This window comes from Leucoraja erinacea, chromosome 10, assembly GCF_028641065.1.
Source record: "Leucoraja erinacea ecotype New England chromosome 10, Leri_hhj_1, whole genome shotgun sequence".
NCBI lineage: Eukaryota > Metazoa > Chordata > Chondrichthyes > Rajiformes > Rajidae > Leucoraja > Leucoraja erinaceus.
The window spans coordinates 10,464,463-10,491,783 of NC_073386.1; the positions used below are offsets into that span (position 1 = coordinate 10,464,463).

The 27,321-nt window shown below is 41.5% G+C and overlaps 1 protein-coding gene across 4 annotated transcripts in view; it reads left to right on the forward strand.

The window, feature by feature from the left end:
- Positions 1-2,019: 2,019 nt before the first annotated feature.
- tlcd4a (TLC domain containing 4a) overlaps positions 2,020-27,321 on the forward strand; it is a 49,283-nt gene continuing 23,981 nt past the window's right edge. Inside the window, exons 1-7 of one of the 4 annotated variants that reach the window (XM_055641466.1) lie at positions 2,026-2,535; positions 6,493-6,601; positions 8,438-8,539; positions 16,188-16,349; positions 20,098-20,187; positions 21,512-21,570; positions 23,603-23,697. In XM_055641466.1, coding sequence (XP_055497441.1) covers positions 16,201-16,349; positions 20,098-20,187; positions 21,512-21,570; positions 23,603-23,697 — 393 coding nt within the window. In that variant the 5' untranslated portion in view covers positions 2,026-2,535; positions 6,493-6,601; positions 8,438-8,539; positions 16,188-16,200. Of the gene's footprint in view, positions 2,536-6,492; positions 6,602-8,437; positions 8,540-16,187; positions 16,350-20,097; positions 20,188-21,511; positions 21,571-23,602; positions 23,698-27,321 lie in introns of all 4 variants that reach the window. The other 3 variants (XM_055641468.1, XM_055641467.1, XM_055641469.1) reach the window with 3 other exon arrangements.

A 27,321-nucleotide genomic window follows, 5' to 3' on the forward strand; every position in this document is an offset into this window, starting at 1 on the left:
AGTTTCTCCCACATCCGAAAGAAGTGTAGGTTAATTGGCTTCTGTAAATTGTCCCTGGCATGTAGGATAGAACTGGTGTATGATAGATTGCTGGTCGGTGTGGACTTGGTGGGCTGAAGGGCCTGTTTCCATATATATGTTTTACATATATATATTAATTTCAATTGAATATGTGGCATTATTTTCATCTTGTTTCTATAGTCAAAGGGTAAGGTTGATTGATTTATTTGTGCAGGACAGTGATGGAAGTCTCTTGCCTTGTTTCTCTGTATTTTTCTCTCTATATATGCATAACAGCATGAATTATAATCTGATTTCCATACATGAATATAGTCATTCATGTGCTGCACCTGTTGATCAGAGCCTGGCTCTACTGTGGGGTGTAATTAGGAATGTAATTTAGCCTAACCCTATTCATACCCAATCCAATTTAAAACATAAATGTTGCATTCAAGTGTAAGTTAAAAGACATGCTACGGTATGCACCAGATTGCACAATTTCAAGCTGAAAAATGCGAAACTCCCTAATGTGGGAGGGGGGACACACATTCCCCCTCCCACACCTCCCCCCCCCCCCCCCCCCCCCCCTCTCGGTCACTACGCTCCCTCGCAATTTCTCACTCTCAACTCTCACCCAATGTTGGCAGCCCTGTTCATTGGAGCAGAGGAAGCTGATGGGTTACCTTATCGAGGTTTATAAAATCATGAGGTGAATAGATGGGGTGAATGCACAGTCTTTTACACAGAGTAGGGAACACAAGAACCAGAGATCATGGGTTTAAGGTGAGAAGTGAAAGGTTTAATAGGAATCCGAGGGGCACCTTTTTCATACTGAGGTTAATGGGTATATGGAATGAGCTGCCTGGGGAGATAGTTTAGGCATGTACTATAACAGCATTCAAAAGACATTTGCACAGGTAAATGAATAGCAAATATTCAGAGGGACATGGGCTAAACATGGTCAGGTATGACTAACGCAGATGGGACATCTTGGTCGGCATGAACAAGCTGGGCTGAAGAGCCTGTTTCTATGCTGTATTAGGAAGGAACTGCAGATGCTGGTTTAAACGGCACCAACTAGACAGGATAGTGAAGACCGCCAGCAGGATTATTGGTGCTCCACTCCCCTTCCTGCTGGACATATACAGGAAGAGATGTATCAGCAGAGCCATCTCCATCATCAAAGACCCTTACCACCCATCGCATGACATTTTCTCCATCCTCCCATCTGGGAAGAGGTACAGGAGCATTAGCTGCAAAACCAGCAGGATGCTCCTCAGCTTCTTCCCACAGGCTATAAGACTGTTAAATGGACTTTGCCCCCTGCCAAGTATCGCGCACAAACCCCCACACTGCAGCAGAGCCACTGTTGTGCCGCTGCCGGTCGGAACGGCTGTTGAATGTTTAGTAGAGTGTTAAATTTGTTCATGATACATGTATTTTTTTATTTCTATTTATTTTTCATGCACACTGAATGGACACTGGTTGAGCAACGTTTTTTTGTTTCCTCTGGGTATGCGAATACTCAGGAAATGACAATAAAGATATACAAACCAAAAATAGACACAAAATGCTGGAGTAACTCAACACGACAGGCTTCTCTCACTGGGTGACGTTTCAGGTCGAGACTCTTCTTCAGACTGAAAGCTCACGGAAACGTCACCCATTCCAGAGATGCTGCCTGTCCTGCCAAGTTACTCCAACATTTTGTGTCTACCTTCCATGCTGCATTACTCTATTTTCACCACTGTATAGATAAAACCTAAAAATTAATAAAGGGCTCATCTTTTTAAAAGATGATCTAGTTTTTTCATCAATTTACAAACCCTAAAAATTAGTGAAAAGCATGTATTTTAAAAGATAATCTAAACTTTTCAGCAATTTTAAAACCTAAAAATGAGTAAGACGCACATTTTAAAAATATATACTTTTCAGCAACTTGTATAACCTAAAAATTAGTAATAGGCATGTCTTTTAAAAGACAATCTAAACTTTTCAGCAATTCAGAAAACCCTAAAAGTTAGTAAAAAGGCACGTCTTGTAAATGAGAATCTAGACTTTTCACCAATTTATGAACTCTAAAAGTTAGTAAAGCATGTATTTTAAAAGATGATCTAAACTTTTCTGCAAGTTATCAATAAAACCTAACAAAAGGCACGTCTTTGATAAGATTATGCAAACTTTTCATCAGAATTCACTGTTGCTGGCGCCTGTATATTCGCAAACTGGGCAATTAACAGAGCAAAACAAATATAGATGAAAGGGACTGGAAATAAATAGTGTTATTAACTTCCCACCCTTTAGCAGGCGTGGAGGTGAAGTGAGCAGACCTGTTTATTTGGTTGGAGGGGGGTGAAACAAATGATAGAGGTTTGGTAAGAATTGAAAGGAGTTTCTTGTGGGTGGAGAGAGGGAGGGAGAAGAGAAGGGATGGGTTTAAGGAGTGGACGGGTTTCCTGTTGAAGAGATGACAGATATCGTGGTGGAGGAGGAGGAGGGCAGCTGAGGGGAAGGAGCTCAGCAATGCTGGACGAGGTGAGGATGAGGGGATCTGGCTGTGTGCGGGGGAGCCTCAATCTCAACTCTCCAACTTTAGTTGACTTTTACTTCAGAGATCAACTCGTGTCCCGTCGATGGCGGCAGCAGCAGCGTGGCCGGGATGATGGCGGTGGCGACTCTTCACAGGAGCCCGGGCTCTGGCTGAGGGACCGGGGAGGGTGTGTGTGTGTCCACTCTCTCTCTCTCACTCTCACCTCTGGTCCCGTCTCTGATGGAGGAGGAGAAGAAGAAGGAGGAGGAAGGAAGGAAGCCGGGGCGAGAGACATGCCGCCACCTTTCTTCCTCCCCCTCACCTCCCCTCCGGTCCCAGCACCGAGTCTGTCCCCAGTCGCCGCCTCAGCCCCCGGCCCCCAGGTGAAGGCCGCGCCTTCCCCGCGAGAGAGGATTGCAGCAGCAGGAAGGAAGGAAGGAAGCCGATAGGTTGAGCAGGCGAGGGCGGAGAAGAGAGAGAGAGATGCGTGAGGATGAAAGGGATGGGAGGATAGAGGAGAGGAGGGAGAAGAGGAGGAGGAGCGGGAGGAATGGAGGGGGAGAGCAGGGGGAGAGAAAGAGGGAGAGGGGATCAGGAGGGTGGAATGTCCCAGCATGGAAGCAGGTGTGGCCGGGCGATGGCGCTGGCCCCACAGGAGAGGGCCGGGATCAGGGTAGGTGTGTGTGCCCCCGGGTGAGGAGGAGAAGAAGGAGGGAGGAAGGAAGGAAGAGGAGGAATGCCGCCACCTTTCTTCCTCCCCCTCACCTCCCCTCCGGTCCCAGCACCGAGTCTGTCCCCAGTCGCCGCCTCAGCCCCCGGCCCCCAGGTGAAGGCCGCGCCTTCCCCGCGAGAGATGGTTGCAGCAGGCAAGGGGGAAGAGAGAGAGAGAGGGTGGCTGAAAGGGATGGAGAGGATAGAGTGGGGGAGAGAGAGAGAGAGAGGGCGGCTGAAAGGGATGGAGAGGATAGAGGAGAGGGAGAAGAGGAAGGAAGCAGAGGGGGAGGAGAGAGGAATGAGGGGGGAGGGAGAATGAGGGGGTGGGGAAGAGAAATGAGGGGAGGGGAGGGGGGAGGGAGGAATGAGGGAGGAGGGAAGAAGGGTGGGAGAGTAATGAGGGGGAGAGGGGAGGAAGGAGAAGAGGAATGAGGGAGGAGGAATGAGAGTGAGGGAGAATGAAGGGAAGTGGAATGAGAAGAAGAGGAATGGGGGGAGAGGGTGGGGAAGATGAATGAGGGGGAGGGAGAGGAATGGGGTGGAGAATGAGAGGAAGAGGAGAATGGATGAGGGGCAGAGGGAGGGATGACAGCAGTGAGAGGGATAGGCAAGGGATTAGGGGCAGGGATGAGGAGGAGAGGGAGAGGGAGAAGGTTTGAGGGAGGGGATGAAGGGGAGGTAAGAATGGGAGAGGGAAGGATGAGGGGAGAGAGGAAGGGGTGAGGGGGGAAGTTGTTATGGAGGGATGAGGGTGTAGGGAGGGGGTGATGACGGAGAAGGGGGTATTTGGGGAAGAGGTGGGATAAGAGGGGAGGGAGGGGAGGCAGAAAGGGACACGGAAATGGGGTAGGAAATGGAGGTAGGTGTAGGAGGCAGAAAGGGCAGGGAAATTAGAATGGGGTAGGTTGGCAGGAGATGGAATGGAGGGGAAGCTTTTGGTGGTTGTGGAATACATTAGCTTGTAGGTGGGTGAAGGGGATCAGGTAAACCTTGTGGGCAGGGGGACGATCAGGAAAAAGTTATGTTCTTTCTCTGAAAAATAAACCCTTAGTCAAAAGCACTGCCTAAGATGAACCAAGTTTAAACCCGACTGTTGCTTGATTGGGAGAAAGGGTGAAAATCATCCGAATAAGAAAGTTCACTGTCCTGGAAGTGCTTTTCACTTTCTGAGAGGGGAAAAAAGCAGTTGCTTGATTTATTAAATAATAATGGCAGCTTTTTGGTGAAAAGGAAGCTGGGTTAATCGGAAAGCCGTATGTGAACCCAAACTTAGATTCTTATAAGCCTCAACAAGGTTATTGGAAGAAAATATTGACTGTGGTTAGATTTGCACTGTAGGCATTTTGAAAGTAGAAGACTGGTGACTTCATGTGTTGATTCAAATGCATTGGGAGGTGCAGAACTGTAATATACCACGGTGGTTTTAATTCAGATGTTGTTTTGGGCCTGGAATGAATTGTTTAATTTTGTTTTCTGTACTTTGTCTGATTAAACAAGAAACTATACTATATATATATTACGCATGTTATTACACTATTTGTAATGTGGGGAAAATGTCTCTGTAAATGGCAGCAAATTTAGTTGTATGCTGTAGAATGAAACCATTAGCTTGTGCAGTAGTTCATTATTTGCTTTTTAAGTACATCTATGGAGAACATAGCCTTTTTGGAGTGCTTGTTTTTATTATCCTCTTAAATAAGGGGGCACTTCATTAACCATTATGTTTACCAGCTGCACTTCTGTGTTAGCTGTGTTTCATGTACTAGGTCCCATAAATCTCTGCTGTGTCTTTCTGTAGTTTTCCATTTCAATAAGAACCTGTTTCATCATTCTTCCTACCAAATTGAAAAATGTCACTTTTTTCCATGTTATTCTCCTTGCCCCCGCTCATTAACCAATTAATGTATTGCTGTTAAATGTTTGCTGCATCTTCGCCGCTTGTCTTCATCTGCATTTGTGTCATCGACCAATTTGGCAACAGTGCATTTGGTTCCTTTCTCTACAACAGTAAAATATTTCGTAAATGTGTAAGAAGGAACGGCAGATGCTGGTTTAAATCGAAGATAGACACAAAAAGCTGGAGTATCTCAGCGGGACAGGCAGCATCTCTGGAGTGAAGGAATGGGTGACGTTTCGGTTCGAGACCCTTCTTCAGACTTAAATAACTGATCCCAGCACTGATCCCTATGGCACACCGCTTTTTACAGGTTGTCAACCTGAAAATGACCCCTTATACATAGTAGTTGAATTCCGCTAGGTAGCCAATCTTTTGTCAGTGCTAATTATTATGTCAAACTCTTACTTTTGCATAGTAGGCATCCGTGTGGCACGTATACAACACCGTTTGCATTATTCAAATTGAATCTCTTGGGTTGCCTGCCATGAAATTTGGCTGCTGCTTTCTCAAAGAACTATAACAAACCTGTGGGAAATGATTTCCCTTTTCATGAAGGTTTTGTCTGTCATTGTTTTGTTTCTGGTTTACTGGGCATCTCACCTTGACTGCGACTCGCCCTTAGATTGCGACTTTCCAAATGTTCCGCTGTGACTTAACAATTGATTCTAACGTTCTTCCAATAATAGATGTTAGACTCACCGTTCCATTGTTACCTACTTTCTTCTCCCACTCTGAATACATGTATCACATTGACAATTCTTTGGTATCGCTCCAAACCTACTTCATTCAGCATCTGTGTAGCCACATCTTTAAGGTTTCTAGGATACAAACCATTGAATCCCGGGGTCTGCCTTTGGTCCCATTAGTTTGCCAAATACTAATTCTCAAGTAATGGTAATGGCATTTAATTCCTCCCATTTTTTTAATAACATATAATCTTCTGTAAAGTTTGATTAAGATTATCAGTTTAAATCTATCATTTTCCCAAGTTTGTTTTCTGGTGGACCTGTTTATACTTTAACTTTGTCTTGTTAATATACTGGTATAAATTACTTTAGTCAGCTTTTACGTTTTGCTAATTTGCCTTCAGAGTTTTTTATGCTCCCTGATTTCTTTTTTTTCGATATCCTCAGTTTTCTGAATTTATACTATTCTTTGGGCCTACTACTAAATCCTGGCGTTTTGGTGAATGAAACAGCATAGTTAAAGATTTGAAAAAAAATTAAATATTGATAAACATTTAAGATTTATAAATGTATGCATTTAATGGAGTCTGACTAGAGAAATAAGGGAGATGATAAGATATGTGGCACTTCATTATTTTATTTTGCCTGAATTCCGCTTATTTTAGCTTGACATGTGTACACGGAAAGCAGGCAGGAGCTAGAACGCAGCAATCAAAATCTTGATTTATTTTAGTCGATCGCCTGGACAACTGTTTTCTTCTAATCAGCGCTCAGGTAAAATTATGTTTGCGGTACTAATTACGTTGCGATACAACAAGGCAAATCAGATTGGTGAATGAAATTTCACTCCGATTCTTTTTCAGAAGTCCTTGCATTTTCTTCCTCCCTTTCACCCCAATTTAAAATAAATGGTGCACTCTTGTTTGGGTAATGCAGTTTGCCAATCTCAGTATGTAGTGTTGATATTGTTTGTGATGAGTAAAATCTGTAAGACTTTTGTGGCCTTTGGATTATTTAATTATTTTCTTGTAACGTGTGTAGGTACAAAACAGTAATTGAACAGAGTTCAATTTCATACTGCCAACGCAAATATTCAAAGTGTAGTGGTCACTGTTCATTAGCGAGCATAATTACTGTCTGAGGGAGGTCCCAGTCTTGATGGGCTAAAGGAGAGGGAATCCAGGATTATCGGAGATCAGTGTGACTGCAGATGCTGGAATCAAGAGCAACAAACAACCTGCTGGAAAAACTCGGCGGGACGAGCAGAATCTGTGGGGAAGGAAAGAATTGGCATCCTGACACAGGGTGTCAATAGTTCCTTTTCCCTCATCAGATGCTGCGCAAACAATAGAGTTCCTCCAGTGAATTGTTTGTTTCGAGTTTAGTTTAGAATTTAGAAATACAGCATGGAAACTGGCCCTTTGGCCCATCGAGTCCATGCCGACCATGGATCTCCTATTCACTCTCGTTCCATGTTATCTTTCTTTCCCATCCAATCCCTGCACAATAAGGGCAATTAACCTACAAACCCGCACGTCTTTGGGATGTGGGAGGAAACCCCGACATCTGGAGGAAACCCACGCGTTCAAGGGAGAATGTGCAAACTCCACAGAGACAGCACCCAAGGCCAGGATCAAACCCTGGTCTCTGGCACTATGAGACAGTGGCTCTGCCAGCTGTGCCGCTGACCTGAACATTATTGGGGATCGGATGGTGTTGCACAAAGTTGTCACGTGCAATTACGTGATCATGTCGGCTGCATATACACACGTCATGTGCAAACATAATTATATAAAGAGTAATGAGCTATATTGCTGTGGCATATTTTTGTTTAGAAATAATTAAGTGGTTCCTTGCTCCATAGCCTGTTTAAAATAACCATTGACACACATTGGGGAGCTTTTTAAATCACTAGTGTATCTGTGTCTGTCTCTATATTACCAATTTTCAGATTCAGAGCTGTGTGAAGGATCAAAGAGATCTTGAACTTTATTGGAAGATCTAAATAATCCAAAACTGATTATTTTGTAAGGTTTGTTTGGTTTCCAAGCTTTAGCTTTGATCTTGTGTTGCTAAAGTAGGTTGCACGACAAAAGGACTTGCATGGCTGAAGTTGAAGTCTTGGTTTGCGGGGTTGTTGAGAGGGGGAAATAAAATTGTTGATTTTATTTCCCCCTCTCTTTTTGAACTTTCCAAGAATGATATTCTAGATGAATGGATAGAGCATTAATATACAACACCTCCAGCATTAGTTTCTGGCAGAATATTTTTGGAGCTACTGTGGCAGAGAGCGAACAACGATTGTTTGATGAACAATGTCATTCTTGAGACTTATTTTTGGAGTCTGGAATCGTGCTAGAGCATTGCAGGCTTCTTAGCCATTAAGAAAGGGATTAAGCTGTATTCAGCTCGCAATATTTAACTTTTTCCTATCACGCTAGCTGCCGCTTTGTCCCTCAAATTTCAAAGAGCAATGTTGAGTTATTATGGCTACATGAGAATCCTTGATGAACAAACTGAATTTGGTAAATCTGTGTGTGGATATATTTTTATGGGTGTTCTACCTACCAGTGTTGAATGTCTGATTTGAGATTTTTTTTTAAATTGCAGGAATAAAGATTACAGGAGTGCATCTTAATTCAAACCAGGGATCAGTCCACGGCACATTAGTGCAGCTGATAGAACTGCTGTCTCTCAGCGCTAGAGAACCAGGTATGATCCAGACCCGAGGTGCTGCCTGTGTGGAATTTGCACATTCTCCCTGTGACCATGTGGGTTTCCTCATGGGGCTCCGGTTTCCTCCCACATCCCAAAGATGTGCGGGTTTGTAGGTTGATTGGCCTCTGTAAATTGCCCTGCAGTGTGAAGGGAGCAAATGCAAACGCGGGATAACATAGAACTAGTGTGAACGGGTGACCGATGGTCAACGTGGACTCGGTGGACCGAAAGTCTGTTTCCCTGTTGTATCTTTCAATCTTTCAGTTAGTATTTAAACAGAGTTATCTGGAAGTATTTTGAGTTTGTTGTAGCTGACACAGTTACAATAGTTTAAATATAATTTGAATACATGGGTTTGATTTTTCTTCAAAAGAATCAGATTTTCGGTTGAGCTCTGAGGCAGAGGAAGTGCAGTTGGTCAGAGTAAAGAAGATCTGTGTTTGTTTACTGAGTTATCAGCAATGTTGGCAGCAATTGTGAGGACAGCCTGTCTCTGTGATCTTAAATTGTTGGATAATAAGCCAAATATAAACATTGTAAAACCAATTATGCTTTGTCTTATGCAAACAAGTGTTGCTGTCAAATGCTTCAGATAGTAAATATCGGTTCAGAATGGAAGGGGTGATGTGAATGTCCTTGTGGGTAATCAGATTTGTGAGATAAATATCTTTCCACTGCATTTTTATTATGCATATATACAAATGAATGAGAAACAGGAGCAGGCTGGCTTGTTTTCCACCTTCATAAGATCAGAGATGATCTGATTTTAAATTCACTAACCTCATTCCTGTCCACCAGTGGCAACTTTTTAAGGGCGGCATGGTGGCGCAGCAGTAGAGCTATTGCCTTGCAGCGCCAGACACCCGGGTTCAATCCTGGTTACGGGTGCTGTTAGTATGGAGTTTGTCACATTCTCCCCGTGACCACTTGGGTTTTCTCCGGTTTCCTCGCATGCTCCAAAGACGTACAGGTTGGCAGGTTAATGGCTTTGGTAAATTTTCCCTAGTTTGTGGAATAATGCTAGTGTACGACGATCGCTGGTCAGCGCAGATTTGGTGGGCCGAAGGACCTGTTTCTGCACTGTATCTCTGAACTAAAACTAAACTAAACTTTCATATCATAGACAAAATTGCTAGAGAAAAATCTATGGAGCGAAGGAAATTTCCTTCGCTCCATAGATGCTGCCGCACCCGCTGAGTTTCTCCAGCAATTTTGTCTACCTTCAATTTTCCAGCATCTGCAGTTCCTTCTTAAATTTTCATATCCTTGCTTATCAAATATCTAAAGAGCACACTAAGTGCTTGAGTAACGGGGCAGGTCGGGTAACATCGCTGGAGAACATAGATAGGCGACATTTCGGTTACTCCAGCATTTTGTGTGCTTTTTGTATTAACCTGCACCTGCAATTCCTTGTTTCTACTTATCAAATATCTAGTTACCTTCTGTCTTAAAATATTTATAAACTCTGTTGTCATCTTCCTCTGTGGACAAGAGTTCTTGCGTCGTTAAACTGGAACGGGTGCAAAGAAGATCAATGAAGATGTAAGCGGGTCCGCAAGGATGGAATTATAAGGAGGGTCTGGATAGGCTAGGATTTTATTTCTTGAAGCGTAGGAGACTGAGGCATGATTTTATCATGAGGGGCATGGATAAGGTGAATAGCCCGTCTTTTCCCTGGGTCGGGGAGTCTAAAACTAGAGGGTGTAGATTTAAGATGAGGGGGGGGGGGGGGAGATTTAAAAGGGATCTGAGGGGCAACTTTTTTTGCACAATGGTTGGTGTATATATCGTGGCAGTTATTAGAGGCAGTGTTAGAGGTGGGTACAATTGTGATATTTAAACTTAATTTGAGGCAAGCTGTAGGGGTTTGGTTCCCTTTGCTCCACTTCGGGCTCAATTGCCCGAGTGATTCGCTCCCTTGTTGGTGGGTCAAACGGCCACTACTCCACTCAAGCGGTTCCCAAGAGAGAATATAAAAAAAGGGAGATTCCCCTGTGTTCTAGACCTCGGAATTATGGTGGGATATGATAAAAAAGGTTGACTTGACCAGAGCGTGCTGATGAGAGAAAACAGAAACCAAGACGGACTCAAAGCAAGTCTAAAATTTACAGGCTTTATTAAACAAATGACAAATTGAATCTCACCAACACTACATAATACGTGACTAAACTTATGCTTTAAACTAAGACTATGGAAAGAAAATTATCGGGCATGTCGTAAAAACGTACTTTACACAATTTTAAGTACAAATAAACCCCTTTTCCCCTGCTTCTCTCAACCTCTATCCTATTTCCGGAACTTCACCAGGTCGTCTGGGGTACTTACAGCTAGATCGATGCAGGGTCAGGAGCCCTGCAGGGCAGGATGCAGGATGGATGCAGGGTCAGGAGCAGAAAAGAGAGAGAACCCTTGCTTGCCTGCTCCTTTTTATACCCGAGAGTTTCTCCCTTGAAAACCCCCAGGTGGTCCTCTGGACAAAAGGGTCTTTCGATGATTCCCAGTTTCGATCTGGCATGAACAACACGCTTCCGATGAAGGGTTTCGGCCCGAAACGTTGCCTATTTCCTTCGCTCCATAGATGCTGCTGCACCCGCTGAGTTTCTCCAGCTTTTTTGTGTACCTTCGATTCTCCAGCATCTGCAGTTCCTTCTTAAACGCTTCCGATGATAATGGGTTTGCTGATGTCACGATGCATCATCCTAATTGTTATCCCATCACCTGGATGGGCTCCTATTGTCCTGATGGATGGTGATGGTCTTGCTGCTGGTCTACAGTGGTATTTTATTGGGATTTTATGTGATAGACCAACACAAAGTGGTGCATAATTGTGATGTGGAAGGAAAATGATACATGGTTTTTTTACAAATAAAAAACTGAAAAGTGTGGCGTGCAAAAGTATTCAGCCCCCCTGAGTCAATACTTTGTAGAACCACCTTTCGCTGCAATTACAGCTGCAAGTCTTTTGGGGTATATCTCTACCAGCTTTGCACATCTAGAGACTGAAAATTTTGCCCATTCTTCTTTGCAAAATAGCCCAAGCTCAGTCAGATTGGATGGAGAGCGTCTGTGAACAGCAATTTTCAAGTCTTGCCAGATATTCTCAATTGGATTTAGGTCTGGACTTTGACTGGGCCATTCTAACACATGAATATGCTTTGATCTAAACTATTCCATTGTAGCTCTGGCTGTATGTTTAGGGTCGTTGTCCTGCTGGAAGGTGAACCTCCGCCGCAGTCTCAAGTCTTTTGCAGACTCTAACAGGTTTTCTTCCAAGATTGCCCTGTATTTGGCTCCATCCATCTTCCCATCAACTCTGACCAGCTTCCCTGTCCCTGCTGAAGAAAAGCATCCCCAAAGCATGATGCTGCCACCACCATGTTTCACAGTGGGGATGGTGTGTTCAGGGTGATGTGCAGTGTTAGTTTTCTGCCACACATAGCGTTTTGCATTTAGGCCAAAAACTTCAATTTTGGTCTCATCTGACCAGAACACCTTCCTCCACATGTTTGCTGTGTCCCCCACATGGCTTGTGGCAAACTGCAAACGGGACTTCTTATGGCTTTTTTTCAACAATGGCTTTCTTCTTGCCACTCTTCCATAAAGGCCCGATTTGTGGAGTGCACGACTAATAGTTGTCCTGTGGACAGATTCTCCCACCTGAGCTGTGGATCTCTGCAGCTCCTCCAGAGTTACCATGGGCCTCTTGTCTGCTTCTCTGATCAATGCTCTCCTTGCCCGGCCTGTCAGTTTAGGTGGACGACCATGTCTTGGTAGGTTTCCAGTTGTGCCATACTCTTTCCATGATGGATTGAACAGTGTTCCGTGAGATGTTCAAAGCTTGGGATATTTTTTTATAACCTAACCCTGCTTTAATCTTCTCCACAACTTTATCCCTGACCTGTCTGGTGTGTGCCTTGGGCTTCATGATGCTGTTTGTTCACTAATGTTCTCTAACAAACTCTGAGGCCTTCACAGAACAGCTGTATATATATACTGAGATTAGATTACATACAAGTGGACTCTATTTACTAATTAGGTGACTTCTGAAGGCATTTGGTTGCACTGGATTTTATTTAGGGGTATCAGAGTAAAGGGGGCTGAATACTTTTGCATGCCACACTTTTCAGTTTTTTACTTGTAAAAAAATTTGAAAACCATGTATCATTTTCCTTCCACTTCACAATTATGCGTCACTTTGTGTTGGTCTGTCACATAAAATCCCAATAAAATACATTTAGGTTTGTGGTTGTAACGTGACAAAATGTGGAAAGGTTCAAGGGGTATGAAAACTTTTACAAGCCACTGTATTTACCCCTGTCTGCTGGACTCGGTTCCTTCCTTTGTCTTTCCAAGATAATCTCGTTATCTCCAAAGATCCTATAGCAAAGCCTATAGCCCTCTCCCCGCTGCCCCGGCTGCCCCACACTCCCTCTCCCCGCTGCCCCGGACCCCGCACTCTCTCTACCCGCTGCCCCGCACTCTCTCTCCCCGGGCCCTGCACTCCTTCTCCTCGCTGCGGATCCAATCTTTGGCCGGAAGCAAGAAGGCGGGAGCAAGAAAGCGGGAACAAGAAAGCGGAGCAAGATGGCGGAACAAGATGGCGGAGTCAGGTTGCTAAAATGTGTCCTATAATCACCCATGAATCCGCCCATGAGCGTACCTCACGTTTGCGTGAGAGTAATCCATCTTGCTTTGCTATAGGATCTTTGGTTATCTCTGTTCCGGCCTTTCCTGTTCTCACCATTCGCATAGTCATGTGGCTGCCCAGGCCCACAGACAGGCTTTGAACTTGTGATCCCTTGGGGATTTTTTGCAGCCAGCATGTCCATTTTAAAAATGTCCAGGTCCTTATCCCTGAGTTCTTCCATAATTTTGGAGGATTTGCCCCAATAACTTACAAAGCCAAGACTCTGGAACCTTTCAAAATGGATGTTTTTGGTGTAGGCAAGTTAAAAAATTGCAATACATTTTTGATAAGCTCTGATTTGCACAATTAGTGAAATTGGGTTTTAATAGTATTCAAACACGTTTCATTAATATCCTTGTATTAATTTGTTCCAATGTGAATCCATATGTTACATTTAATTTTTCAAATGTTTCTATCATGGAATCAAGACCACATTATTATTTATTGTTATGTGATATCACAACAGTTAATTTGTGCAGATGTGATGAATTGTTTATAGACATGGGGCTGAAGAAGATTATGCAGCCTGGGAGAGATGGAGAGACAAGTTCCTGGAAGGACTTGTAGATGTGTGAGATTTGTTTCAGTGGATATATACTGCTAATTTAATACTGGTATTTAGATTGAATACAAAGTTTTGATGTCCTTGTGTGGTATATTGAGTTTGAGGCGTGTGATAATTCTGCAGGCTTTCTGCCTTTAACTGAACATATTGACTGTCCCTTGTTAACCTCCTGACAACAGCGAGCTTAATTAACGTCATCATTAAAGTCCATGCAAAATCTGCACCTCGGGTTGTCAACATTATTTAGAAGTCTCTGGGAATTAAGTAAAAACTCCAATAGTGCAAACCAGTAGATGCCAGAAAGTGGGAGACTGCAAGTTCAGGCTGCAGATTGAAGCAGCCAGGTTAGTGAATAGGTGGGGATGTTGGGCCTTCTTACTTGATGCTTATTCTGTTGAGGAGTACTCTTGTGCATGTGTGGAGGTAAATTACTTTCTCCTCAAAACCAGAGAAGAAGATGGTGTCGGGGCAAATGCAGTTATGGAAATGTACCAATGTTGACAAGAATGTTTTATTCTCATATGTCCTGCAATGGAGCAATTAAATTTTACTTGCAGCAGCGCAACAGATATGTAAACATCTTCCACTGTAAAACCGATTTAAAAATAAAATAAAATAAGTGTGTACAGACTGACCCCCCCCCCCCCCCCCCCCCCCCCCCCCCCCCCCCCCCCTCAATCTTTGCACATCCCCAATCCTTTCCACTTGTCACTTTAATTTCATGTATTGTGTGTTTTTATGACTGTTGGCAGATCAAGTTATTTTGTATTGTTAAATAATATGGACGAATAAATAGACAATAGTAGTGCAAAGTAAAAAATAATGCCCCCATTTATATAGTTCAGAGCCTATTTGGATGCTGTTGTCTTTAATAGCCTGATGGTTGTTGGAATGAAGCTGCTCCCGAACCCGGACGCTACAGTTTTGGGGCTCCTGATGCCAGGAGTGAAATGAGAGAGTGTTATTGGTCAGAGGTCAGTCAGACATGTCATGTTTCCGACCCGAAGATAGACACAAAATGCTGGAGTAACTCAGCGGGACAGGCAGTATCTCTGGATAGAAGGAATGGTTGACCCATTGTCTCTGAATGAAATCTTCCCAAACAGTTGCCAACGCTTTGTCGTTCAATCTGTACTGTTTATTCTCTCTCTGGAATGAAGAGAGGGGATATTTCTACTCTTCTTGTAGAACAGTGTGTGTTCATATGGTAAATGGTTGTTACTCTTCCAACATTGCCAGGGAAACTTTGGAGCTACAAGATATTATTTTCCTAGGTTGTTGGCAGCAATGTCCAGGGGAGCAACCCAATCATTGTTCAAGTAGGTTCATACATAATCTGGCAAGTTTATCAACCTTGTTTCCTGCTGGGCCTCATACGTTATCTGTGTCAGCAAAATGCAAGTGATGGAGGAAGTCACTGGGTTTGGCAGCACCTGGGGAGGAAATAGACAGGTGGATCGGGATAGCTACATTTTGGTCCAATCAAATGGAGAGACCAATAGACAATAGGTACAGGAGTAGGCCATTCGGCCCTTTGAGCCAGCACCGCCATTCATTGTGATCATGGCTGATCATCCACATTCAGTACCCCGTTCCTGCCTTCTCCCCATATCCCCTGACTCCGCTATCTTTAAGAGCTCTATCTAACTCTCTCTTGAAAGCATCCAGAGAATTGGCCTGAGACCAGGTTAACACTTTTGGAATGAACACTTGTACATAACTGCGTGAGCACATACTTGCTTACTGAGTATACATTTTAAAAATTATTTGTTCATTGGACAAGTACATTACAAGGCCAACATTATCATCGGTTCTTGAACATCCCAAGAACATCCTAATTCATTCTATCGAGGCATTAACTGTCAATCACATTGATAAAATATATAGGAAGGCACTGCAGATGCTGGTTTAAACCAAAGGCAGACACAAAAAGCTGGAGTAACGTCACCTATTCCTTTTCTCCAGAGATTCTCCATTATATGGTTATATGCTGTCAGTGAGTATTTTGTGTCTAACCACGTTGATCGGCCTGGATACATGTACAGGTACCAGCGAGAATGGAAATCTCCCCGGCCCCGTAATAAGTAATTTTCCCAGCTGATAACGCTGTCACTGATTGCCATTTCAGATGCTAAACGTTTATCATAAACGCCAGAGTTATTCGTTAATTTCATTTATATTCTCCAGTTCCCATGGTGGATTTTAAACTTTTATCCACATAACTAGCCTGTAGACATCAGTCTTGAAGCTTAACTATTGTGGTATCATAACTTGTGCTTAGATAGATCTAAAATATGAACATAAACAAATGTAGTATTGGGCTGTTTGATTAATTTGTTAACTGTATTAAGTTTACTTAGAATATTTTATCCCTTTTTATTTTCTTGCAGTGGTTCAGCTGTTATGGCTTCACTTGACTGGCTGGTTGTTTCAGTTACTAGTTTCACGATATTTCAAATTCTGTTCCATTATTTAAGTGCAAAGATATCCATTTATTTCTGCAACGGTTATCGAACGTTGACCGATTTTCAAAAGATTGAATGGAATTCCAGGTATGTAGTCCTGAGACTTTATTTACAGGAAATATCACGTGTTTGAAAAGACAAATTCAAACAAAGGCATGTTTGAAATATTTTGTTTTGTTTTATAATTGTAGGCTTGACATTCTTTCAGTTCACTCCTATAACAAAGATGAAAGCTTCTGTCTTCTGAAATTTCTCTTGGGGCATATCAGCTTCAACCTTCAAAATTAATTCCCTGTTGATATATTAACTGAAGAAAACTTAACTAAAGAAAACCAAATTTGATCTAATATTTGTAATTTAAGGTGGAGTTGCAAAACATTTGAATTGCCAACTAAAGATTTACTTATGAACTGACTAATTTTAACAAAATTCTTTTATAACCTGGTTAAAAATATCGAAATAAGTCAGGACACAAAGGACGCAGTGCTGGAGTAAGTCAGCGAGTCAGGCAGCATCTCTCTCTGGACATGGGTCGGGACCCAAAACATCACCTATCCATGTTCTCCAAAAGTGCCTGACTTGCTGTGTTATTCCAGCATTTTGTGTCCCTTTTTGTAAACCAGCATCTGCAGTTCCAAGTTTCTTCATACTTCCCTTTGAACATTTTTATTTGTGGGCAATCAGTCGTGCTAATGCGACAGCAGTTATTTTTTGTTCCAAGGCAAGATAATCTTATGAACAACTGACAGCTGCTTTCTCTTTTACTTAATGAGACATGTGGAATCAAGCATGTGGGCTGTAATGGAGCATTGACCTGACCAACATGTGACGGATAGATTCCCACTCTCAAAGTCTATTACATTCCTTCAGGGATGGGTACCTATCATTCTGACGTATGGGAGTTGAAAGTTAATTGCTTTTTACAACATTTTCCTGGTACAAATGCACAAATTATCAGATTTACTGAATTCAGTGTCACAATTTGCCAAGTGTGGATATCTTAAGTTCACGTCTGTTAAATCACCAGTTTAATTGCAAAAACACTACACTAATCATCGAGTTATTTAAGCAATGCCTTTTTTTAGGACATTCTTTTAAAACAGCCAGTGCAAAGAACTCTAGTTGGCAAATATCTCTGCTGTATGTTGCTGAAAGAAAATGTTATACTGGGAACAGGCACTTTTTTAATTGGATTTTTAGTTTTATAAATAAAGGTTCTGCAATGCTGATAACCAATGCTGATAACCAAATACTAAAGTTCATGTTTATTTCTTAGTCGGAAAGATTCACTGGGTGATGTGAGATAAGAATGAGAAACAGTATGACTTTTTGATCTGCTGTTTTTTTTTTATTCAACAAGCTGCCATTTGTTTTATATCCTATCCTTTCGGGTGGGTGGCTGCTCTGTAGTTCAAAGTATTGATCTTGTAATTAATATTTGATTCTGACTGAAATTGCCACATTTTTCATCGATAGTTCTACATTTGCCGTCGGCCCTGCGTTCTGCGGTGCTTCCAGCTGCAGCGCGGCAGGGTCTTTAGATCTTCGACCGCCGGCCTGCGGCCTACACCATCTTGAAGCCGCGGTCTCCGGTGGGGAGGCACTGATTCAGGACTTACCTGGACTTTATCTGGACTTTACCTTGTCTACACATCTGGACGCCCGCAGCGGCAACTGCGGAGGGTTGAGGTCCCGACCACGGGGGAAAATGGAGGAGGACTGGCCAGATTTTGTGCCTTCCACCACAGTGATGAATGCTGTGGTGGATGTTTGTGTTAAGTTTTTATTGTGCTTTTGTGTGTTCTCTTTTCATTGTACCGCTGCTGGCAAATTCATTTCACTTGCACTTTGCAAGTGACGAATAAAACTGATATTGATTGATATTGATTAATATTTAATTCCTCCTGCAGAATCCATTCAATTCATTGGGGTAAATGAGTAAATAAAGTCCAACCTGTTCGGATAGTCGTGTAACATTTGCAGAGTTAGAGCAGTTCCAATCTGTTTTGTCAGCAGAATTGAAACTATTTGGGCTCTTTTTAATGGCGAATAGAGTTAAAAATCGAGCTGTGAGTTCTGCTGAATGCAACGATCGCTGAAGAGAGGAAGCAGAGATTGTTGCCAACTAAACTAGAGTTCTTTGCACTGACTTTAAAATAAAAAATTTAAAAAAAATCCCAAAAATGGCAATTTGTTTAGATAAAAAACTTGGTGATTAGTGTGCAGTGTTTGCAATTGAACTGGTGATTTAACAGACATGTGGCCAAGGGGATCAGAGGGTATGGAGAGAAGGCAGGTACGGGATACTGAGTTGGATGATCAGCCATGATCATATTGAATGGCGGTGCAGGCTCGAAGGGCCGAATGGCCTACTCCTGCACCTAATTTCTATGTTTCTATGTATCTGAACTTAAGATATCCACCCGTGGCAAATTGTGATAGTGAATTCAGTAAATCTGAGAATTTGTGCATTTATATCAGGAAACTGTTGTAAACAGCAATTAACTTTCAATATGAACTAACATTGGGCCAAGCAGATTAATCAAATTTGTATTATAATAAATTATACAATATAATAATGAATTGTATAATAATAAAACCCAATAATTATATAATAATTATACAGAATTATATAATATTATATTACTAGAAAGCCATTCTAGTCGGTAAGTCGATATTAGAGAGAGAGAGAGCAGTTAGACTATATAGTTTGGATAATTCCGGAAGTGGCGGCGCTGTTAACAGCTGCGGCTCGCCCGCAGTCCGTCTGTCTTTACTTTTTTCTGTTGTTTTTTTTGTCTTGTTTTGGTTAAGTTTTAGTTTGTTGGGTTGTGTTAGAGGGGGGGGTGAAACATGTTCTCTGTCTCTTCCTTCGGGGGAATGCAACTTTTTCGTGTCGTATCCCCCTTCTCTGCCTCCGTCTGCGCTGAGGCCTAATGGCGGAGCTGGCGGCCTCCAGCCTGCGACTGACCCCGAGGCTCCAGAGGCAGAGCCAGCCAGGACTCACCAACGAGAGGCTGGCCGTCTTCGGGGCTAAGGCAGCGGTGGCCCGACTTGCTGGTGCGACGTTCTGGCTTTCGGCGGCGGCCTGGAGCTGATGCAGCGGGGCTCGGAGCTGAGACTGCGGGACCCGGAGCTGGGGCAGCGGCCCGGAGCTGGGACGGCTGCCCAGAGCTGGGGCAGCGGCCCGGAGCGGAGACTGCGAGACCCGGAGCTGGGGCGGCGGCCCAGAGCGGAGACTGCGGGACCTGGAGCTGGGGCGGTGGCCTGGAGCTGGGGCGGCGGCCTGCTGCTGGGGCGGCTGCCCGGAGCTGATGCTGTGGCGGGCCGTCTCGTAGCGGAGACGGAGTTCCGGCTTTCGGCGGCGGCGACAACATCACCACGGAGGTCTGCTGGACTGGAGGGCAGCATCTCCGGCCTGGATCGATCGCCTCAGCGCAGAGGGAAAACAAGGAGGGAAGAGACGGAGACTAAAGACTTTGCCTCCATCACAGTGAGGATGTGCTTGGTGAACTCACTGTGGTGGATGTTTAATTTATGTTTATTGTATGTTTTGTTTTTATTGGTTCTGTGTATGACTGCAGGCAACATAATTTCGTTCAGACCGAAAGGTCTGAATGACAATAAAGGAATCTAATCTAATCTAAATGGAATTTTGGATTTGGGATAGTCCGAAACATTTTCTGAGGTTAGGATTGAAATGGAGGGGAGGTATAGAACACGGGCCGGTGCAATTTGGCTGCCAAAAGTATAAAATTCTCCATAAATGAAAATGTTTATCGATGTGCAATCAATGATACTTCATCTGAATTTTCTGTTTGATTTAATTTCGTAGGGTAGTGTCCACATTCCATGCGTTGCTAGTTGGGGTAGTGTGTCTGTATTTGCTGTGGTATGATGATGCTGTTAATGCGTATCCTATCTGGTAAGAAATCTACTTAAGTAATTAAGTTTGGCTTCTCTGCTTGAGTGTGTTAATTTCACCGACCAGAAACTTGAGTTGAAAATATAATCTATATTATGATTATTTTAAGAAACGCACCTAATTACTGCATAAACATCATGATGCCATCAGTTCTCTTACATTAAAAAAAATGTTGGGTTTTATAATCATAGACTAGAATATAAAGGAGATGAAATTTTGTTTTCTCCAGCTATGCAAATCCCTGCTTAGAATGAAATCTCTTGTATACATGTTTAATGGTGAATTGTCTTAAGTGATTTAGAGGGTTTCTTGTTCGCATTCTCCCAAATGAGAAAATAAATGTCTAATTTAACTTTGACACTAGCAGACATAGTTGGAAGCAATGACGAGTGCCCGTATATGATAGGAAAAGGGGCAATGTATTACAGACATACAAGAATAGACTAATTAAAAATTATGTAGCTTCGGCATATTGGTCAAATTTGTTTGCATGTTGAAGGATGTGAAGATAATTTTCTGTTTTAAATGTTACTGTTTATCATTTCGGAATTGTGCATGGGTCTTAAAGCATTTTGTGATTTCCATTTTAATATAGATCCTATCATAAATTTGCCAGGAATTTAAACAGTCTGATAAATTGCAGGCTGCAACATAATATTACCGTTATTTGGCTAATTTGTGCCTGTGATGTCTTTGTAGCCACACTCCATCTAGTTCTCTATCCTCTCTCCTAACCCGTACAGATCTTTTTTTAAACGCCGTATTGAATCTGTACTTGCTCTACCCCAGTGGCAGTGCATTCCAGATCCTAATTATTTGCTGGCTACAGAAAAAAAACTCTTCCTCATGTCATCGGATAATTTCTGCTGATATTTTCACCAGGGAACGTAGGATTTGGCTGATTGTGAGGAATGTTGAATAAGATCAACGTTATCAATGAATTTTCAAAATTATAATGTGGAATTAATTTCCACTTGAAATTGGTGTAAAAGTTCCACTATGTTTGCATTGTGCAGCTCTTAACTATATTTTAGTTGTTCAATTTTTCCTTCGCCATATTTTCTTTGCAGTAATTGTTTATAGGAAAACAGTTTCTAGTGAAAATTACTTATCTGAGTTTTGATGTTTCCAGCAAGCTATGCATCTGCAAAGCTATCCCAATTGGATGCAATATTTGAATACCCTGTATCTGCAGCATCGAGGGTGTGTTTCCTGGGTTGGCGAGTCTGCTTTGGACATACTATCTGGACTCTATAATAATGGTTTCATACTGCAAGCACTGATTATTGTTTATGTTTAAATGTAAATATCTTGATGTTTACAGGGGGGATCCTACACGTATAAAATTAAATGTTGGTCTTGCCGCTGGCTACCTCTTTTCGGGTGAGTGTTCTTTTAAATTTATGTTAACTAAACTAGGAACAATGGTTGCTTCCGGTCTGGGCTAGAAATGTACTTTGAAATGGTGTGATGTGGAAATGTTAGTTTCATCATCTTTCTGTGCACGTTAAGGGAGTGTTCTACTGGAGACGAAAGGGTTTATGGAGTCCATGATGAGAAATATTGTCAGGGTTTGCTAATCTAAGCTGAATACAAAAATGCTGTTTTATTTTTGTACTGATCCTTCTGTGCTTGTGTAACTGAAGGTGTGAAAACACCATAGATCAGACTTCAATTTTGACCTCGGGTACTGTCTATGTGGAGTTTGCATGTTCTCTGACTGTCTGGGTTTCCATCAGGTGCTCCAGTTTCCTCCCACCTCCCAAAGACATGTGAATTTGTGGCCAATTGCCCTCTAAATTGTCCTGAATGTGTAGGGAGTGGATATGAATGTGGGATAACATAGAACTAGTGTGAGTGGGTGATCGATGGTTGGTGTGTACTCAGTGGGCAGAAGACCCTGTTTTTATGCCGTGTCTTTTAGACAATAGGTGCAGGAGTAGACCATCGGCCAGCACCACCATTCAATGTGATCATGGCTGATCACCCCCAATCAGTACCCCGTTCCTGCCTTCTCCCCATATCCCCTGACCGCTATTTTTAAGAGCCCTATCTAGCTCTCTCTTGAAAGCATCCAGAGAACCTGCCTCCACCGCCCTCTGAGGCAGAGAATTCCACAGACTCGCCACTCTGTGAGAAAAAGTCTTTCCTCGTCTCCGTTCTAAATGGCTTACTCCTCATTCTTTTCCATCAATCAGAACTTCATCACAACAAATAAAATAATCTGCCTCTTCTTTGTCAGATTTATTGGACCTGTTGAGTATTTCCAGTGTCTATCTTCCTTGTACTAAACTAATTGTTTTCCCCAATGTTTCTGTTGTGAATAGGCATTTAACATCCATATTCATTTGGGTGTTTTTCAACAAACTGTTTTCACAGAGGGTTTTTTGAACAACTTTGCAAGATAATTTTGCCTCATTCTTAGAATTGATTTTAGAATAGAAGTTTCTGAGAACTTCTTGCTTTGGTTATTTGTAGATTCAAATTTAAACATGTTACTTAGTGTAGAAACTATGAACTGCTGATGCTGGTTTACTTATTACTGTTTTGTGACTCATTTGAATGACTTGTGTAAATTAGAAGGCTGAAGTTAATATATCCCAGCGCCTCTGTTTTCCTTCCAGTGAAGGTCCTGTGAGATTCAACATTGTTGAGTTTCATTTTCAGAAATTTAGTTAGACTTTGAATGGGAAGAGAGGAGAGGTATTTTGTATGCAACATGACATTTTTTGACTCTTGTGGGACCTTTTTTTTGTCAAACAATGTAGTTTTTTTTCTTACAATAGAAAACAGGGAGGGTTAGGTGGGATCATTCTCTGCGAAATCGTAGTGCCGGAGAGACAAGTGTAGGAGCAAGGTTCTGTAATGGACTGTGCTGCAGACTACGGAAGTGATTGCCCGTATTCTCGTTTTTTCAAATGGACTGATTACATTAAGAAATAGTTTGCAATTATAAAGATTTAAATGGGCAATAAAAACAGAAAATGTTGGAGAAACTCTCAGCACCAAGACATTTTGTAGAAAGGTATACAATTAACATTTGGGTCAAACTCAGTTTTGAAGTGAAATATTAACTTGCCTGTTTTTCCTGTGTCCACCTGCTTATATAGGTTTAAGATTAGGTTTGTTAGGAAGTATTGTTAGGAACATACAAAATAAAATGATGTGTTTGGAAAAAATAGCAATTGTTTTGAATTTTTTGTAACTTTTTTTCACGATGATCGGCGTGGACTTGGTGGAACGCGGGGCCTGTTTTCATGCTGATCTCTAAACAAAAACAGATCCAGTTTGCAAGTTTGCTTTTCAAATGACAGCTGCTTTTATGGATTATGTAACATTTGTTGTATTTTAACGTGGGCAGTAGAATAAACTCACATACCTATTTCTAATTTTATGTTTTGCCTTGCTTTTCTAGATTTGCTCCTTCTTTTGTGGTATTGGCAAGCAGTTGGGGACATGTATTTTATAATTCACCATTTGACAGCGCTGTATGCCTACTATTATGTACTGGTGAGTGCTGTATTAGTCAATAGCAGTATTTGTAGGCAAGAAAGGACCAAGAGGAAACAACGACAGGCTTGTGCTTTGCTAAGTAGATTATGTTAGCTGGTCAAATTATAAGCTAATATTGAGGAAAGAAATAATTACAGGTGTCAAATTAATCAATTTTACGGTTCACCATTGAATTACATTTGGTGTGACAATTCATTGATTCTTTATTCACTTTCTAAAATGACATAATAGAATTAGCAGGTGAGCATACTTTTTACCCTTGTGTTAGTGTGATCTGTGTATAGCAAGAACTCTCATTTAGACATGAGGTAATTCACACATCCTTCATTTCACAGTTAAGTAAATCACTTGTAGTTGAGCTGTGAAGTAAATTTGTGAACATTCCTGAAAGATGTCATACAAGACATATTATACTCCATATGTCACATTGAAAAGTTATTACTTCATGTAATTCTATTTTCAGCTTCCCCAATTAACAGTGGTGTTATAAATTGGGTCATAATTAGAATATTTTAGTTTAAATAAAAATATAAATTTCAATCACTCACATTAACATTATTTTTTATTTAATTCATCAATGGTGCGGTATCTAGTTTGATATTCCCAATCTTTTAAGGGAAAGGTATACTGAGGATGGGTTCCACATTGTTGGAAGGATTCGGACATGGTCCTGCTACGACTATTTGGTTAGAGTTGCTGTTAATTCAGGAGCACATCTGTTTGACTTGCACCTCTTGAGGCAGAAGACTGTGGATTTGAATTCCACATGATTTTGTGACAAGACTCCAAATTGTGGGCCTATCTGTCCATTCAAGGGAATCCAAGTAACCTCGTAGTTTGACAGATAGCAGGGAAGTTAACCTTAATGTTCTTGCCCATATTTACTTTCCAATCAATATTTCACAAACAAATGAGCTGCTCATTGTCCTGACATTTGTGATAATAGTCATATTAATGGAGCCTGCTATTATTTTAAGAACAGGAGAAATTAGTTAATAATTCTTCTGTTGGGGAAAGTGGAAAATGTTCACTAATGCAAGAAGAATGTATTCTCGCGTTTCGAGAATTAGCTCTCGATTAACGCTGTAAAAAGCTAAACTTAACAGTAGGTGGTAGATGAAATTAGTTTGATATCCCTTGCTCTTTTTCAATAAAGTACTGAATTAATTCTATACAACATTTAGAATTTAAATGTTGCAATTGAAACTCTGTGAAGCTTGAGACTTAGGACTTTGTTTTTTAATAAATTATCAATAATAGGGCTGGTGGAAGATGGTGGTGGTAAAAAAATGCTGGAGATCACGGGAATCAGGAAATTAATTGATTGAGTCACGTATATAGAGATTGATGGTAATGGCAGCCAGACAGCAGGAGGATAGCAGGAGGACATTTTGAGGGGAAATATGGCTTAAAATTTAGATGTTTAGCTGTAAAGTTTGATCCATTAAAAGCTATAGTGTAGTATTAGAGATGTGTGCCTCGCTTACCTAATGTAGAAGCTTTTATGTTGAAAAATACTTTGGTTTTAAAACTTGGCATACTGCTGTTTAAACTATAAATAGTTGTGCTGAAATGTTTTGAATTGCTGTGCATTGGTAGATCTGTATTATTAAAATGTCATGCCGTATTCAAATTGTGGGAAGTCATTTTGGCTGCAGGCTGGCCTCTGGCTGTTCACTCTTGGTCCAAAGGTTTGAGAGTTTAGTGCCACTGGGTTAGATGGATTTTCTCACCATTAGTATTTTTGCATGGTGTGATTGCTTGGATTGGAATGTTCTTCATCTGTCTTTAACTGTTGTAACTTTGCATGTTCTTGCACTTCTGTTTTCAAAGCATGTGCTTTCCTGCTTCATCTGCCTGTGTTCTCATACTTTTGCTTGTATTGCCATCTTGATAAAAATGTATTAACCGATTTAAGACCTCCATGTTGTCCTAATTTTGTTTTTCCTGCCATTCCTTTAAAATGTGTCTTGTGTTTGCACGTGGTTCCACAAGTGGACTGGTCTAAATGTTGTTGTGAACCCTCACTGTGTTTTGGATTACCCAGCAGTAGTGATTAGTCTGCGCATTTCCAAAGAGCACATTTCCAGTGTCATGAAACAAGTTTGAAATTACTTATCCCTTCTCTCTCATCTGGAGTCATTAATGTGAACATTGTGTTGTATTTGAAATATTTGGCTCAATCCCACAATGATGGAGATGCCTAATGAGCCTAAGGGAATCTTGCTTTTAAGATTTCTTTTTGTCCTAATAGTTTGAGAACACCTTCAAATGAGAATATTAGCAGCGGGCAGATGGTAATCATCATATTTTCCATTTTAATGGAACGTCATATATTTAGAAATGTGTATTAAAAAAAAAAAAAGGCTTATTGAAAAACTATTTTATTGATCGACTTTTTCAATCTGATTTATTTGGTTTTTACTGCATGAGGTGATTTTGAGTGTAACCAGAATATTATTCTGAATTGAACTTACTCTAGCAAACGAGTAATAACCCAGTACCACAGTTTAGTATGAATAAAAATGTAACAATTAATTGACGTCCTGATTTTGACTTTACTGTTGCACTGACCATTGCTGCCTTTTTTAAAGCCTTCTGCTGTCGATATTTGCAGATCCATTCTTTCTGTATGTGGGCATCTACTTTATAAAATTGTGAACCCAAAACAGTGAATCAGGATATAGTCACACAGATGCTATAAGAATTTCTGCAGCAACCAAAATGAGAAAAAGAATTCCATAGTTCCTATTGTCAACCAAGGTGCAGTTTGCAGGCAGGAATGCAATTAGACCTGCTTATGTGAATCTTTAGTTTGTGCCTTCAACATTATTTTATAATTGAAGCCAATTTAATTTTTTTTTTTTTTTAAAAAGAGACATTTCCATTCACATTGCTAATAATGTTCCTTGGACAAATGTTCTATCAATTTGTAATTGGGCCATAGCCTTAGAATAAAAGAACGTATCTTTAGAAAGGAGATGAGGAGGAATTTCTATTGTCAGATGGTGGTGAATCTGTGGAATTCATTGTCACAGAAAGCTGTGGAGGCCATCAATGGATATTTTCAAGGTGGAGATCGATAGGTCCTTGATTAGTATGTGTGTCAGGGGTTATGGGGAGAAGGTAGGAGAATGGGGTTGAGGGGAAAAGATAGATCAGCCATGATCGAATGGCAGAGTAGAATGGCCTAATTCTACTCCTATAATTTGTGAACTTATTGTTAGTAAACTTAATTTAAAAAAAAAAACACATTTAAAATTGTTTGCAATATTTATTTCAATCATAAGAACTGATTGGAATTAAACCTCTGGGTTCTTGTTCTTAATACTTACCTACTTTACCTATTATGCCTCCTGGCGTGTAGGGTAGCAACGAAGGTCCTCCACTCAGTAGTGTTGATTCCTTCAGTTGCTGTTTCCATAACATGTTTCTTTTACGAGACGAGGTTGTTAGCCTTGTGCTCAACCTCCAACCTAGAGGACAAGTGGTCGCACTTCGTCTCGCCTCTACCCTTCGAACTGTCCAGCATGGGAGACCCTAACAGGAGACAAATCTCCTGCTTGCATAGCTCTAGGGGTCACTGAGACACACAAGCTCCTTGACCACGACAAGGTTGCA